This window comes from Chlorocebus sabaeus, chromosome 7 (assembly GCF_047675955.1).
Source record: "Chlorocebus sabaeus isolate Y175 chromosome 7, mChlSab1.0.hap1, whole genome shotgun sequence".
Lineage (NCBI taxonomy): Eukaryota > Metazoa > Chordata > Mammalia > Primates > Cercopithecidae > Chlorocebus > Chlorocebus sabaeus.
The window spans coordinates 54,522,677-54,536,786 of record NC_132910.1 but is presented as its reverse complement, the minus strand read 5'-3'; the positions used below and the strand labels follow the sequence as shown (position 1 = coordinate 54,536,786).

The following is a 14,110-nucleotide window of genomic DNA, read 5'->3' as shown; positions in this document are numbered from 1 at the left end:
TTTTTATTGTTTCCTGTGATGATGTGATGTTCCCTCTTTCACTCACTCAAAGTATTATCAAGTCACTCAAATTGCTGGCACACACATACCCACACCCACCCACCCATGACAATCATAAGGCAAATTTGGGAGATTTCTATTGCAGAGTTAACTCTACTCTAGTGTTTTATTGTTTATGGTTTGTTTTTTACGTTGGAAGAAGTTTCTCAATATTCTCACAAACCAAAGATTCCTGTTTTTTCCAAATCAGCAGTTTCATAATTAGGTTACCATTAAAAGACCTGGGAGATTAAGGTATACCCTTGCACTATTTAATATGTTATCTATAAATATTAGTGGAAGCATGCCTGAATTTCTGAAAGCTTGACCTATGTTTTTCTCATTTTTCTTTCAGTTATATAAATTTATCAAATGAGATGAAGCCAAGCAAAATTATATTTCACCTCCTTTCTAATTGAGTTGTATTTTCATTTCACAAAAGTTTTGGTGAATAATCTTTGGGATGTGTATAGAGGATGGAAAAACTGTAGGCACCTTTATTCAGTATACACAAATGATTGAAAATGATGGGGACACAAGTCTATAAAAGGTTAAATCAAGGTACCCTGCAAAATACACTGCTGTTACATCCCCAAACAGCTACTGATATGGAGCATGAATCTTCTTTTCTATCTGTGATTCCTCGCATTGACAGTGATAATATAAATTTAATTCCAAACTTTGGTAGTTTAGTACATTCATAAAATTATACAAAAAGTATAGCTCCTTAAAGATTTTCTTGTTTTACTACAGAGTCTCATTGATCCTAACAGTACTGCACATGAAGAAACTAAAATTGTCCTATCAGATACAGAAGAAATAAAACCACAGACAAAAAAGAAGACATACATTTCTTGTCCTCTAAGAGGAGCATTGAATGTAATTATTACAAATGGTATGTGAAACAAGAAAATGTAAATGAAAAGAAAATGATAAATATGTTTGATAAATATTAAAACACGAGATAACAAAGACACTACTTAATAGATGTACTCTAGATGAGATGATCAGCTCTATTACAAGCAATATGTGAACAAAGAGGAAATATTTTCTTGAATCTTTCAAAGACAAAAACAAACACGGAATATTGCCTAGGAAGTGTATGTTTTAATATTTGTCATACTTTTTTATGTTAAATTTTTGGGATTAGAAACATCATTGATTAAAGGGTTTTATTTAAAACCTACTTTGACATTTACTTTTAAGTTAGCTAGAAGGAACATTATAATTTTGGAAATATTATGTTTTTTATTAAAATTGGGCCCTAAGTTTTAAAACAACTGCAACCTCGTAAAAAGTTGTATGATACTTGCTTTCCCACTACAATTTTAAAGTATATTGTTGTTGTCAGCAAATACTTACAAAGAGATATTCTTGTGGGTTTTTTTTCTAAATATTCTGTTTGATTAAACCTATGAGAGAAAGATATTTTGGCTTCAAGAAGTATACAGAATTTTGTTCTCTATAGAGAACAAAAAATTGATTAAAAATGATGAAGCACAAGTAATTGAAGTTTTAAACTTTTATTTTCTTGTTTGCTGATTGCTAACTTTAAACTTTTGAAGCAAATTTTATTCATTGATTTTTTTCATTAGTAAAGGTTGCTTTTTAATTTATATCAATATATTGATGGCCTTGAATCAAAGTTTCTGTGAACTTGAATAGTCCTCATCGCCAGTGTAAGTGATTGAACTCCTTTGTAAATACACATGTTCCCATGACCTGGTCTATTTAGTAGACAATTTCTACACAGCAGTTACTAGGAGTAGGGCCAGGGCCTGTGGAAGAGAGGGAAATGTATTAGTTACCAAACATTATTCACTGATTGTGGATTACAGTTTGCTCAGGAGCTAATAGAGGAGTTCTAGAACATCAGAACTGAAACTTTAGGTTTAAATATAACTCATTTCCCCCTTTGTTTTCTTTCATTTTTGATTTTGCGGTTTTGGAGACATTTATAGGAAAAGGAGATTTTCTTAGTTTCTATTTGGGGGTGCATATTCTTGCACTCTCTTTTTTGAAATCAGTCTCTCTGTCTCTCTCTCTCTCTCAACCCACTCCCTACATTCACACTGTATCTTTTATGCACAAAGTATAGAATCTCAACCTCCGGGTATGCTTAGAACATGTCACTGCTAGGAATCCCACTCTGCCGCATCATGGAATAAGTAATGTACAACCATGTGTAAGTAGAATGAAACAACAAAATAATTTCTTAAAACTGCATAGAGTTTGGATAATAAAAGGAAATAGAACAACATGTTTTTCTGTAAATAATAGTTAATTCACCAATACCACAATGCATACAAGTTAAATTTAAATAAGAAATCTAAACTCTCAAATGCACAGAGAAATCAGTCTAATCACATTGAATCATACTGTTTACATACCTTATTTGGAGAATGGCTTGCTTCATCCCAAATAAATGGATAGTCTAGGACAGAAGATTTAGAGCTTAAGTTATTATTCCTTTTTGTTTCTTTTCAACCTACTGTTAACAAAAATGCTAATATATTTTATGAAGCTTTTTTTTCTTTAAATAAATTAAAGTTTTCTTATTTGTCCAACTATGATATTTAAGTAATCTTGGGGACAGAACTTCCCCATTAAAATTTTATTATCAGTTTTATGAAATTAGCAGTCTTGGAAGTTTAGGGTTCAAAAATAATATCCCAGAAACTTCCAGTTTCCAGTTCTACATGTAAGGAGATTAGAAGTCATCACTGTGTCCTAAAAACAAATAAAAAGCTGAAGAAACTGAAAAATGAACAACTCTTCTTAAATCCATCAGAGAAGTGAGTCACAGGGCAAACTGCTGCCCAAAAAATAAGAGTGATTAGACTGACAGATTCAGAGAATCATAACTTACAGGAATGAAAACCTCTTTGGGAACCAGGATCAGGGTACAAAAACCTGAATTGTGATTAAAAACTTGGCTGACGCTCTGTGTGGAAAAGTCAAGAGTTAAAAACTCCAGGAGGGCCCCAGTATGGGATGGGAGAGGCCCACACTTTTTTAAGTTTTACCTTCTGCAACCAACCAGCAGGGGGAGAGGGAAAGTATCAAGGAAGAGAGAGGGTAACCATTGTGAAATATACCACAAGAAGCATTCTGTTCTTCTTACAAAGTCTGCCCCCCGCATGCCCCCCCAAAAAAAGGCTGGGTGCAGTGGCTCACTCCTATAATCCCAGCACTTTGGGAGGCCGAGGTGGGCAGATCACGAGGTCAGGAGATCGAGACCATCCTGGCTAACACGGTGAAACCCTGTCTCTACTAAACATACAAAAATTAGCTGGGCATGGTGGCGGATGCCTGTAGTCCCAGCTACTAGGGAGGCTGAGACAGGAGAACAGCGTGAACCCAGGAGGAGGAGCTTGCAGTGACCACTGCACTCCAGCCTGGGCGACAGAGTGAGACTCCATCTCAAAAAAAAAAAAATTTTATCAGAGCCTGACCTATACATGTTTTTATCAGAGCCTAACCAACTTAGATCTGATGGATCTAAGAAGAGTTGTTGATTTTTCAGTTTCTTCAGCTTTTTATTTGTTTTTAGGACAGAGTGATGACTTCTAATATCCTTACATGTAGAACTGGAGAGTGGAAGTCTCTGGGATGTTATTTTTGAACTAAACTTGCAAGACTGCTAACTTCATAAAAACTGATAGTAAGATTTTAATGGATAAGTTCTGTTCCCAACTCTAGTCAGCCTCCTCTAGCCTTCCACACAGTTGAAGGGAAATATCAAACTCTAGCCCCCTCTAACCATCCTGCACCACCAACTAAGGGAGTGGAAAAAAACTGAAAAACATTTTTGACATTCACAGCTCAGGGGCACAGGCCTACTAAAAGACTGAGATCTAGTGATAGAACTATAGAATGTCCCCTCCCCCCGCCGCAAACACACACACCTTATCACCACATTACTAAAGTCTTACTTACCACAGGTCCTTTTATTCAGTACGTCATGTTCATCTTTCAACTAAAATTTACAAGGTGTATTAAAAGGTAAAAAAACACAGTTTAAAGAAATGGAGCAAACATCAGAACCAGACTCATATATGGAAGGTATGTTGGAATTATCAGACCGTGAATTTAAAACAATTATGTTAAATATGCTAAGATCTCTAATAGAAAAAATAGAAAACATGTAAGAACAGATGAGTATTATACATAGGATAAAAATTGTAAGAAAGAAATGCCAGATATCAAAAACACTGTAACAAAAAAAGAATGCCTTTGATGGACTTATTAGTAGGCTGGACAAAACTGAGAAAGTATCTCCAGGCTTGAGAATATGCCAGTAGAAACTTCTAAAACTGAAAAAGCAAAAAGAAAAAAATACTGAACAACAATGGAACAGAATATCCAAGAATTGTGGGGTCACTACAAAAGGTGTAACATACATGAAATGGGAATACTAAAAGGAAAAGGAAGACAGAAAGGAACAGAAGACATATTTGAAGCCATCATGACTAGGAATTTCCGCAAATGAATGTCAAGCACCAAGTCACAGATTCTGGAAGCCCAGAGAAGACCAAACAGGGTAAATGTTCAAACAAACTACACCTAGGCATATCATATTCAAACTTCAGAAAAATCAAAGATAAAGAAAAAAATATTGAAAGAAGACAGAGGAAAAATGACCCATAAAGGAGCAAAGGTAAGAATTACATCCAACTTCTCATCGGAAACCATGGAAGCAAGAATAAAGTGGCATGAAATATTTAAAATGTTGAGAAAGAGAAAAAACAAAAGCAAAAAACACCAGCCTTAGAATTCTGTATCCTGTGAAACCATCCTTGAAAAGTGAAGGAGAAATAAAGACTTTCACAGATAAACAAAAATTGAAGAACTTTTGTGCCAGTTGACTTGGCTTGCAAGAGATGTTAAAAGATGGTCTTCAGAGAGAAGGAAAATGATATAGGTCAGAAACTCACATCTATTTTAAAAAGGAAGAATATTTGAAAGGAAATACACAAGGGTAAAATCTTTTTTAAATTCTTAATTTATCTAATAGATAACAATTTGTTCAAATTAATAATAGCAATAATGTATTTATGACTATAGCTTATGTGTAAAGGAAATGAATGAGAGTAATAATACAAGAAATGGGAGGGAGGAATTAGAAATATTATTATAAAGTGTTTGCTCTACATATAAAGCCATATAGTATTATTTGAAAGTGGACTTTGACTGGGCACAGTGGCTCACACCTGTAATCCCAGCACTTTGGGAGGTTGAAGTGGATGGATCACTTGAGGTCAGGAGTTCGAGACCAGCCTGGCCAACATGATGAAACCTGTCTCTATTAAAAATACAAAAAATTAGCCGGTATGGTGGCAGACACCCGTAATCCAAGCTACTCAAGAAACGGAGGCAGGAGAATCATTTGAACTCAGGAGATGGAGGTTGCCGAGATTGCACCACTGCACTCCAGCACTCCAGCCTAGGCAAAAGAAGGAAAAAAAGAAAAGAAAAGAAAGTAGATTTGTATTACTTGTAAATGTATGTTGTAAACTCTCAGGCAACCATTACAAAAATTTATAAAGAAGTATAATTGATATGCTAACAGAAAATTGAATCATATGAAATGCTCAATTCAAACCACAGAGGGCAGGAAAACAATGGAAGACAAAAGTAGCAACAAAGATTAAGGGCAATGAATAGCAAACAGGAACAAGCATGATTGATATTAACCCAAATATATCAATAATCACTTTAAATGTCAATGGTCTAAATACACTAGGTAAAATACAGAGATTGCTAGAGTGGGTCAAAAATAAGACCCAAATATGTGTTTTTTACAAGATACATATTGATTACGGAAAGAGATGGAGAATCCATTCTAACACTAATAAAAAGAAAGATAAATTAGCTATATTAATTTCAGACAGCAGACTTCTAACAATGAGTGTTATCAGGAATAAAGTGGAGCATTACATAATAATAAAAGGGTTACTTATTCAAAAAGACATGGCAATCCTTAATGTATTTGTGCATAACAAAAGAACATTAAAATACATAAGTCAAGCCAGGCTCACTGGTATGCATCTGTAGTCCCAGCTACTCTGGAGGCTGAATAGGACGATTGCTTAAGTCCAGGAGGCCAGCCTGGGAAACATAGATCCTTTTTCTTAAAAAAAGAACACATGAGTCAAAAACTGATAAAACTATAAGGAGAAAGAGATACATTTCATTTTTCTAGTTGGAACTTCATTTTCTAGTTGGAACCATCTATCCAAAATGGACAGAGACAGCAGGCAAAAATTCAGTAAAGACATAGTTGAACTCAACAGCATCATCAGCCAACTGGATATAATTGACATTTATAGACTACTTCATCCCAAAAGAGCAAAATATAAATTCTGCTCCAGCTAATATGGAACATTCACGAAGATAGACTATCTCCTGAGCCATAAAACACACCTTAATAAATTTAAAAGGATGCAATCTATGCTCTCAGACCACAGTGGATTTTAACTAAAAAATCAGTAACAGAAAAACAGCTTTAACATCCCAAAATACTTAAAGATTAAACAACACACTTCAAAATAACACTGAATCGAAGAAGAACTCTCAAGAGAAATATAAAAATATTTTGAACAGCCAGACATGTTGGCTCACACCTGTAATCCCAGTACTTTGAGAGGCCAAGGTAGGCAGATTGCTTGAGCTCAGGAGTTTGAGACCAGCCTGGGCAACATGATGAAGCCCTGTCTCTACAAAGAAATACAAAAATTAGCTGAGTGTGGTGATGCATGCCTATAGTCTCAGCTACTTGGGAGGCTGAGGTGGGAAGATTGCTTACCCCAGGAGGCAGAGGCTATAGTGAGCCAAGATCACACCACTATATTTCAGTGTGGGTGATAGAGTGAGACTCTGTCTCAATAAAATAAAATAAAATAAAATAATAAAAAATACAAATACTTTGAACAAAACGAAACTACTACTTATCAAAATTTATGGGATGCAGCAAAAGCAATGCATAGAAGGAAATGTATAGTATTTGATAATATTTCTTAACAGAAAAAAAAAAAGATCTAAAATGAATAAATTAAGTTTCCACCTCAGGAAGCTAGAAAAAAATAGCTAATTGAATTCAAAGTAAGCAGAAGAAAATAAGTAATATAATTTGGAGTAGATATCAATACAATTAAAAACAGAAAATCAATAAATTCAATGAAACAAAAACCTGGTTCTTTGAAACGATCAACGCAATTGATAAGGCTTTAGCCAAACTAAGAAAAAAATGTGAGAAGACACACATTACTTAGAAATAAAAGAGAAGACATTGCTACAGATCTCATGGGCGTTAAAGGGATAATAAAGGAATACTATGAACAACTTTATGCCCACAAATTCAATAACCTAGATAAAAAGGACCAATTCCTTGAAAGACACAATCTGCCAAAACTCACAAGAAGAAATGGATCATATTAATAGGCCTATAACTATTAAAGAAATTGAATCAATGTTTCTTTCCAAAATAGAAAGTACCAGACCCAGGTGGATTCATTGATGAATTCTATGAAACATTTAAGGACGAAATTATACAATTTTCTCAGCTATTTCTAGAAGACATAGGCAGAAGGAATACTTTCCAATTTATTCTATAAGGTCAGCATTCCTAATATCAAAATCTGGCAAAAAACATTTTAGAACCATTATCTACAGACCAATATCTCTCATGCACATAGATGCAAAAATTCTTAACAAAATATTAACAAATTGAATTAAACAGCATATAAAAAGGATACACCATGACCATCACCGAGTGGGATTTATCCCAAACATACAAGATTAGTTCATCATTCAAATATCAAGTAATGTAATCCGTCATATCAACAGGTTAAGGAAGAAAAATCACATGATCATATAAGTAGATGCAGAAAGGTATCTGACAATGCCCAGTCATGATTTTAAAATATATATATGTGTATATATACACACATATGTATGTGTGTGTGTGTGTGTGTGTGTGTGTGTGTGTGTGTGTGTGTATCAGCAAGCTCGAATAGAATGGAAACTTCCTCAACTGGATAAAAACTATCTACTAAAATCCTACAGCTAACATTGTACTTATTGGTGAAAAACTAGAAGCTTTTCTTCTAAGATCAGTAACAAGGTAAAGATGTCTCTTCTTGCCACTTCTTTTCAACATGGTACTGGAAGTCCAACTAATGAATTATGACAAGGAAAGTAAATAAAAGGTATACAGGTTAGGAAAGAAGAAATACATTTGTCTTTGTTTACAGATCAGATGATTGTATAGGTAAAAATTCTAAAAGAATCATGTAAAAAAGAACTCCTGGAACAACTACTAAGTGAGTAAGTATGCAGAATACAAGATTAATACACAAAAGTCAATTGTTTTCCTATGTGCCACAGTGAACAAATGGAATTTGAAATTAAAAACAGCACCATTTACATTAGCACCACAAAATTAACATCTTAGATATGTCTAACAAAAATATATACACGATCTATTTGAGTAATAACTATAAAATTCTGATGAAATAAATAAAAGATAAATAAATAAATAAATAAAATAAATAAATAAATAAAAGAACTAAATAATTTGAGAAATATTTTATGTTCATGAAAGACTAGTATTGTCAGATGTCAGTTCTTCCTAACTTGATTCAATGCAATCCCAATCAAAATTCCTGAAAGTTTTTTTTCTAAAATTTTTTTCTAAAATTCCTGAAAGTTATCTTGTGGATATGAACAAATTTATGTTAAAATTTGTTTGGGCAGGCAAAAGACCCAGAAAAGCCAACCTGACATTGAAAGAGAGAAACAAAATCAGAGAACTGACATTACCCAACTTCAAGACTTACTATAAAGCTACGATGATCAGGACAGTGTGGTATTGGTAAAAGACTAGACAAAGAGACCAATCAAACAGAATAGAGTCCAGAAATAGACCCACAAAAATATTGTCAACTGATCTTTGACAAAGGAATAAAAACAATACAATGGAGCAAACATAATCTTTTCAACTAAACATGATGCCAAAACATATGGACATCCACATGCATGCAAAAAAAAAAAAAAAAGGAATCTATACATAGACCTTAAAACTTTCCACAAAATTACCTCAAAATGTATCATAGACTTGAATGTAAAACATAGAACTGTAAATGTAGATGGTAACAGAAAATCTAGACGACCTTAGGTATGGTAAGGAGTTTTAGATATAACATCAAAGGTATACTTAGATATAACATCAAAGGTATACTCCATGAAAGAAATAATAGATAAACTTGATTTCCTTAACATTCAAATCTATGTTCTTCCATGCTGTTCCCTTCTGTAAAAGAGAAGGGAAAAAATCTATGCTCTGTGGAATACACTTTCAAGAGAATGAAAAGACAAGCAACAGATTGGAAGAAAATATTTGCAAAGGGACATATTTGATAAACTACTCTAAACAATAAAGCCTATATAATAATATCCCCATTCCTTCTGGGTTACAGTCAGTAGAGAACAGACACTAAGTAGACAAGTGGGGATGAACATAGTTTCATTAGTGGAGGGCCAGTACTTCCACCAATGAAAGACCTCCTTGGAAAACTGGAGTAAAGATAAGGCTTCTCCATAGATCATGTCTCTTCCTGTCTGGAAAGTTGATCCTTCAGAGCAGACTTTGAGTACCCAGTTAACTAGGAGGACGGACTTGCCTCAAAAACACTATCATGAGCAGACCGGAGTTCACTAGAGTTCACTATCATGAGCAGACCGGAGTTCACTAGAGGGTGGAGAAGAGAAATGGACTGCTAGCCCTGCCGTTTAGTGGGGTCCTGATCCACATGTGTTTACCACTGAGAATAACAGAGGAAAAACAATGCAAAACGGAGACAGGAATGGATTTCTCACTTTTGAGGCAAAAGAATCCTACCTACTGGTTCTAGGATATGGCTCAATAACTATGAGGGTCTCACCAATCAGGTTAACTACTTACTATTCCAATATTGGCAAAGAGCAAATAGGAAATGAAAAGAATTGAAAACTTTTGTCTCTAACGTCAATGAACTTGAGAAGGGTTTTCACCAACAGTTTCACATTATAATGCTTTTTTATTCCCCAAGAAGTCATGCATTCAATTAAGTATGTTTGCTCAGTGGTTTTTTACCCTGTCATAAGTAGAACTATTTATGCAATTGCTCTCTGTAACACCTTTCACAGCATCATATTTAAAAAGCTTTTAATAATGAGTATAACCGTGTACTGTAAATTAAGAAACCAGAAAGCTAACCATATCAATAAATACTAGAGAGCAAATAAAAAGTTTTAGAGCATTTATTTTAGAAAAGTTTTGTAGTGTTATCCTAAAGATAAGAATCTGTTTTTAAAAATTTGTAACTTCTCATAGACTGTTTTTTAAAAACTCTAGCAGTCCCATATTAATTGCTTAGCCATATACTGCACCCAGCTGAGGCTCTGAGAATGGCACATTGAAAAGAATTATTAGGGACAACAAATTTTTCTGGTTGTTAGAAAAAAATTGTATTAGTGTTCTAAAAGTTCATAATTAAAGTATTCCCAAAAAAAGTTCTCAACATTGCTGTTTAGGTGCTCTCCTGAACTAACATTAATTCAGATACATCAAAATGTCATTTACTCAGCAAACATTTATTGAATACCTATATGGTTCTGTTTGCCAGAGAGCTAAAACAAAATATCTACCCTCAACTATAAGCATAATAATAAATTCTTTAACCAGAATCCTGTTTGTAATGCTCTTGTTAAGATTCCTCACACTCAGTGTAGTCAAAAGTATCTTCACCTTCTCACTAGAAAACTCTGCTCCTCCTAGTTTTCTTTCTTTTTTTCTGTTTTTTTTTTTTTTTTTTTAAGTTATAATATTGTCTCGGTTATACAGCCTAGAGAGCTCATAAACATCTTTGACTTGGCTTTTTTTCCTCATGCTATCATTCATTTTGTTTATAAGCCCTATGAATTCCACTTCCATAATATTTCTCTCTCTCTTTTTTTTTTCTTTTTTCCTTTTTTTGGAGGCAGGCTCTCACTCTGTTGCCCGGGCTGCAGTACAGTGGCACCACCACAACTCGCTGCAACCTTGACTTCCTGGGCTCAAGTGATCCTCCTGCCTCAGCCTACTGAGTAGCTGGGACTGCCGGCACATGTCACCATACCTGTATAATTTTTAAAATTTTTTGTAGAGACAACATCGCCCTAAGTTTCGCAGGCTGGTCTTCAACTTCCAGACTCAAGCCATCTTCTAGCCTTGGCCTCCCAAAGTTCTGGAATTACAGACAATAAGCCATTGCACCCAGCCCGTAACATTTCTTATGTTTACTCCTAAAATTTAGCAAAGCATTCAAGACACTTCATGTTTCAATTATGAATTTCTTTCCACTCTCACCTGCCAAAATATCTCACTTCATCCGAACAAATTTACTTACCTCTCAATGTGCTCTTGACTTCACGTTGCTGTATCCGTGTCTATCCTATCCCTTAACTTAGCATGTCCTTATTCTTTGTCTATTGACATTTCATCTTTCAAGAACCTATGATTTTTTTTCCAGATTTTCCAGTTTTACTTTGGCACTTATGCCATTTTAATTTGTATAACATTTCTGTCTTTTTTATTAAATTAATTGTAAGTTCCTTCAAATCAAGGATTAGCTCTTTATGATTGGGACCTACCCTCGCATATAAATAGTCATTCAGAAACCATGTATTAAATTATCTAATGTAATATAAATTAGTTATTGCTTCAAATGAGATGTCATGAAAACTATTGATGACTGTTAAGAAATTATAATATCTTTGAATTTCAGGAGAGACTTAATTTCTTTATTTTAAAGTAGAAGTTCAAAGTAAATCAATACTGATATCTATATTCCAGACCTAGAATATTATATTGGCTAGTAAATATTATCCTTCATCTCTGGAGTATGAAAAGGACCATATAACTGGTGAAATTGCTAGTTTTTTAAAAATCTGACTAAGTGTATTAACCAAATCCAGTGAACATTTCTGTCTGCATCTTATTCAAGATCTTTGCAGCTTTTGACACCAATGACCACTCTCTTATTGAAACACTGTCTTTTTTTTCTAATTCTGAGGCACCACTTACTGGTTTTCCTCTTCCCTCACTGCTTCTTCCTTTCTTGTCTTCCATATTCCATTCTTCTTTTCCTAACTTCTAAATACCACTCAGGACTTAGACCTGGGCCTTTTCCTCTTTTCCTTTTATATGGTTTGTCTATGTGGTCTTACCAATGTCCAAGTTACCACATTAACGCGTGCGACCTTCTAATTTAAACATTACCTGGCCAGGTGCAATAGTTGACTCCTGTAATCCCAGCACTTTGGGAGGCTGAGGCGGGCAGATCAGCTGAGTTTGGGAGTTCAAACTAGCCTGGCCAACATGGTGAAACCCCATCTCCACTAAAAAATACAAAAATTAGCTAGTCATGGTGGCACGCGCCTGTAGTCCCATATACTCAAGAGGCTGAAGCAGGAGAATCACTTGAACCCGGGGAGCGGAGGTTGCTCCGAGCGGAGGTGAGCTGAGATTGTGAGATTGCGCCACTGCACTCTAGCGTGAAAAAAACACACACACATACACACACACTATATATAATATATATATAATATATATATATATAATCATTATAGATATAGTTCCTGTGTACTATTTTCCAACTTCATTCCCCTCCTTTTCCTGAAGGCACCAACTGTACAGATAAAGGCAGAAATTAATGTCGGTAGCAGTGTGTTCATCATGTGTCTATGCGTTCATGACAAAGGAAGTTTAAAAACCGAGTTCCCAGCTTCTACATTAGGAAAGTAAAATGAATAATGTTAGAACTTCTCCAAACATGGGGTGACTTATTAAAACCTGCTCAGGCCAGGTGCCATGGTTGATCCCTGTAATCCCAACACTTTGGGACACCAAAGTGGAAGAATCATTTGAAGCCAAGAGTTTGAGGCCAGCCTGGGCAACATAGTGAGACTTCGTCTCTACAAAATAAAAACTTTTTTAAATTAGCTAGGCACTGTGGTGTGTGCCTATAGTCCCAGCTACTCAGGAGGCTAAGGCAGAGGGTCCCTGGAGCCCAGGAGTTCAAAGATGCTGTGAGCTATATGATCGTGCCACTATTCCAACCCAGGCAACAGGGCAAGACCCTGTCTCTTTAAAAATAGTAAAATAAAATAAAAGCTGCTTGGGCAAACTATTAAATGTTTGCTTCTATTCCTGAGATACCCAGCTGGTCAAGAATTTTTTTAGAATACATTACTAGATTTGCTATTATTTTAATTTAGATGTCTGTATCTAAGCTTAGTTTGGCCTCCAATTTTCTTGGATTATAATGATCTTAAATATTTATATTGCATTTATGTTAGCTTCACAAAATGAATTGAAGGTGTTGCCTCTTTTTCAATTCTCTGAAATTATTTTTATACGAGAGTGCTTATTTGTATGTTCTTTGAATGTTTGGTAGAACTTTCATATTAAAGTATCTCATACTAGTGGGTATTTTCTATGAGAAAGTATTTACTGATTTAATTTTTAAAAATAGATACAGGAATATTCAGGTGTCCCATTTCTTCTTGACTAAGTGTTTATAAATTATAATAGCCAAGGAAGTTGTTCATTTCACTTACGTTTTTAGACTGTTGTCATGTGTACATCTATAGTATTCACTTTATTATTTTTTCACTCATATTTTATGTTATACCTCATTTTTTATTCCTAATATTGCTTATTTATGACTTCTCTTTTTAATTAATCAATCTTACCAGAAGTGTGCCTATTTTATTATTCTTTTCAAATATCAGCATTTGGTTTTGTGAATCTTGCCTATTGTTTCTTTGTTTTATTTTCTAGACAGAGTCTTGCTCTGTTGCCCAGGCTGGAATGCAATGGCCCAATCTTGGCTCACTGCAATCTCTGCCTCCCAGGCTCAAGCAATTCTTCTGCCTCAGCCTCCTGAGTAGCTGGGATTACAGGCACCCGCCACCACACCCAGCTAATTTTTGTATTTTCAGTGGAGACAGGGTTTTCACCATGTTGTCCAAGCTGGTCTTGAACTCC

At 34.7% G+C, this 14,110-nt stretch overlaps 1 protein-coding gene across 1 annotated transcript in view; it reads left to right on the top strand.

The window, feature by feature from the left end:
- Positions 1 to 14,110, top strand: part of SLC9B1 (solute carrier family 9 member B1) — a 114,042-nt gene that overhangs the window by 34,105 nt on the left and 65,827 nt on the right. The window contains exon 3 of the mRNA XM_007999416.3: positions 793 to 934. Within this exon, the coding sequence (XP_007997607.3) occupies positions 793 to 934 (142 nt within the window). The remainder of the gene's footprint in view (positions 1 to 792; positions 935 to 14,110) is intronic.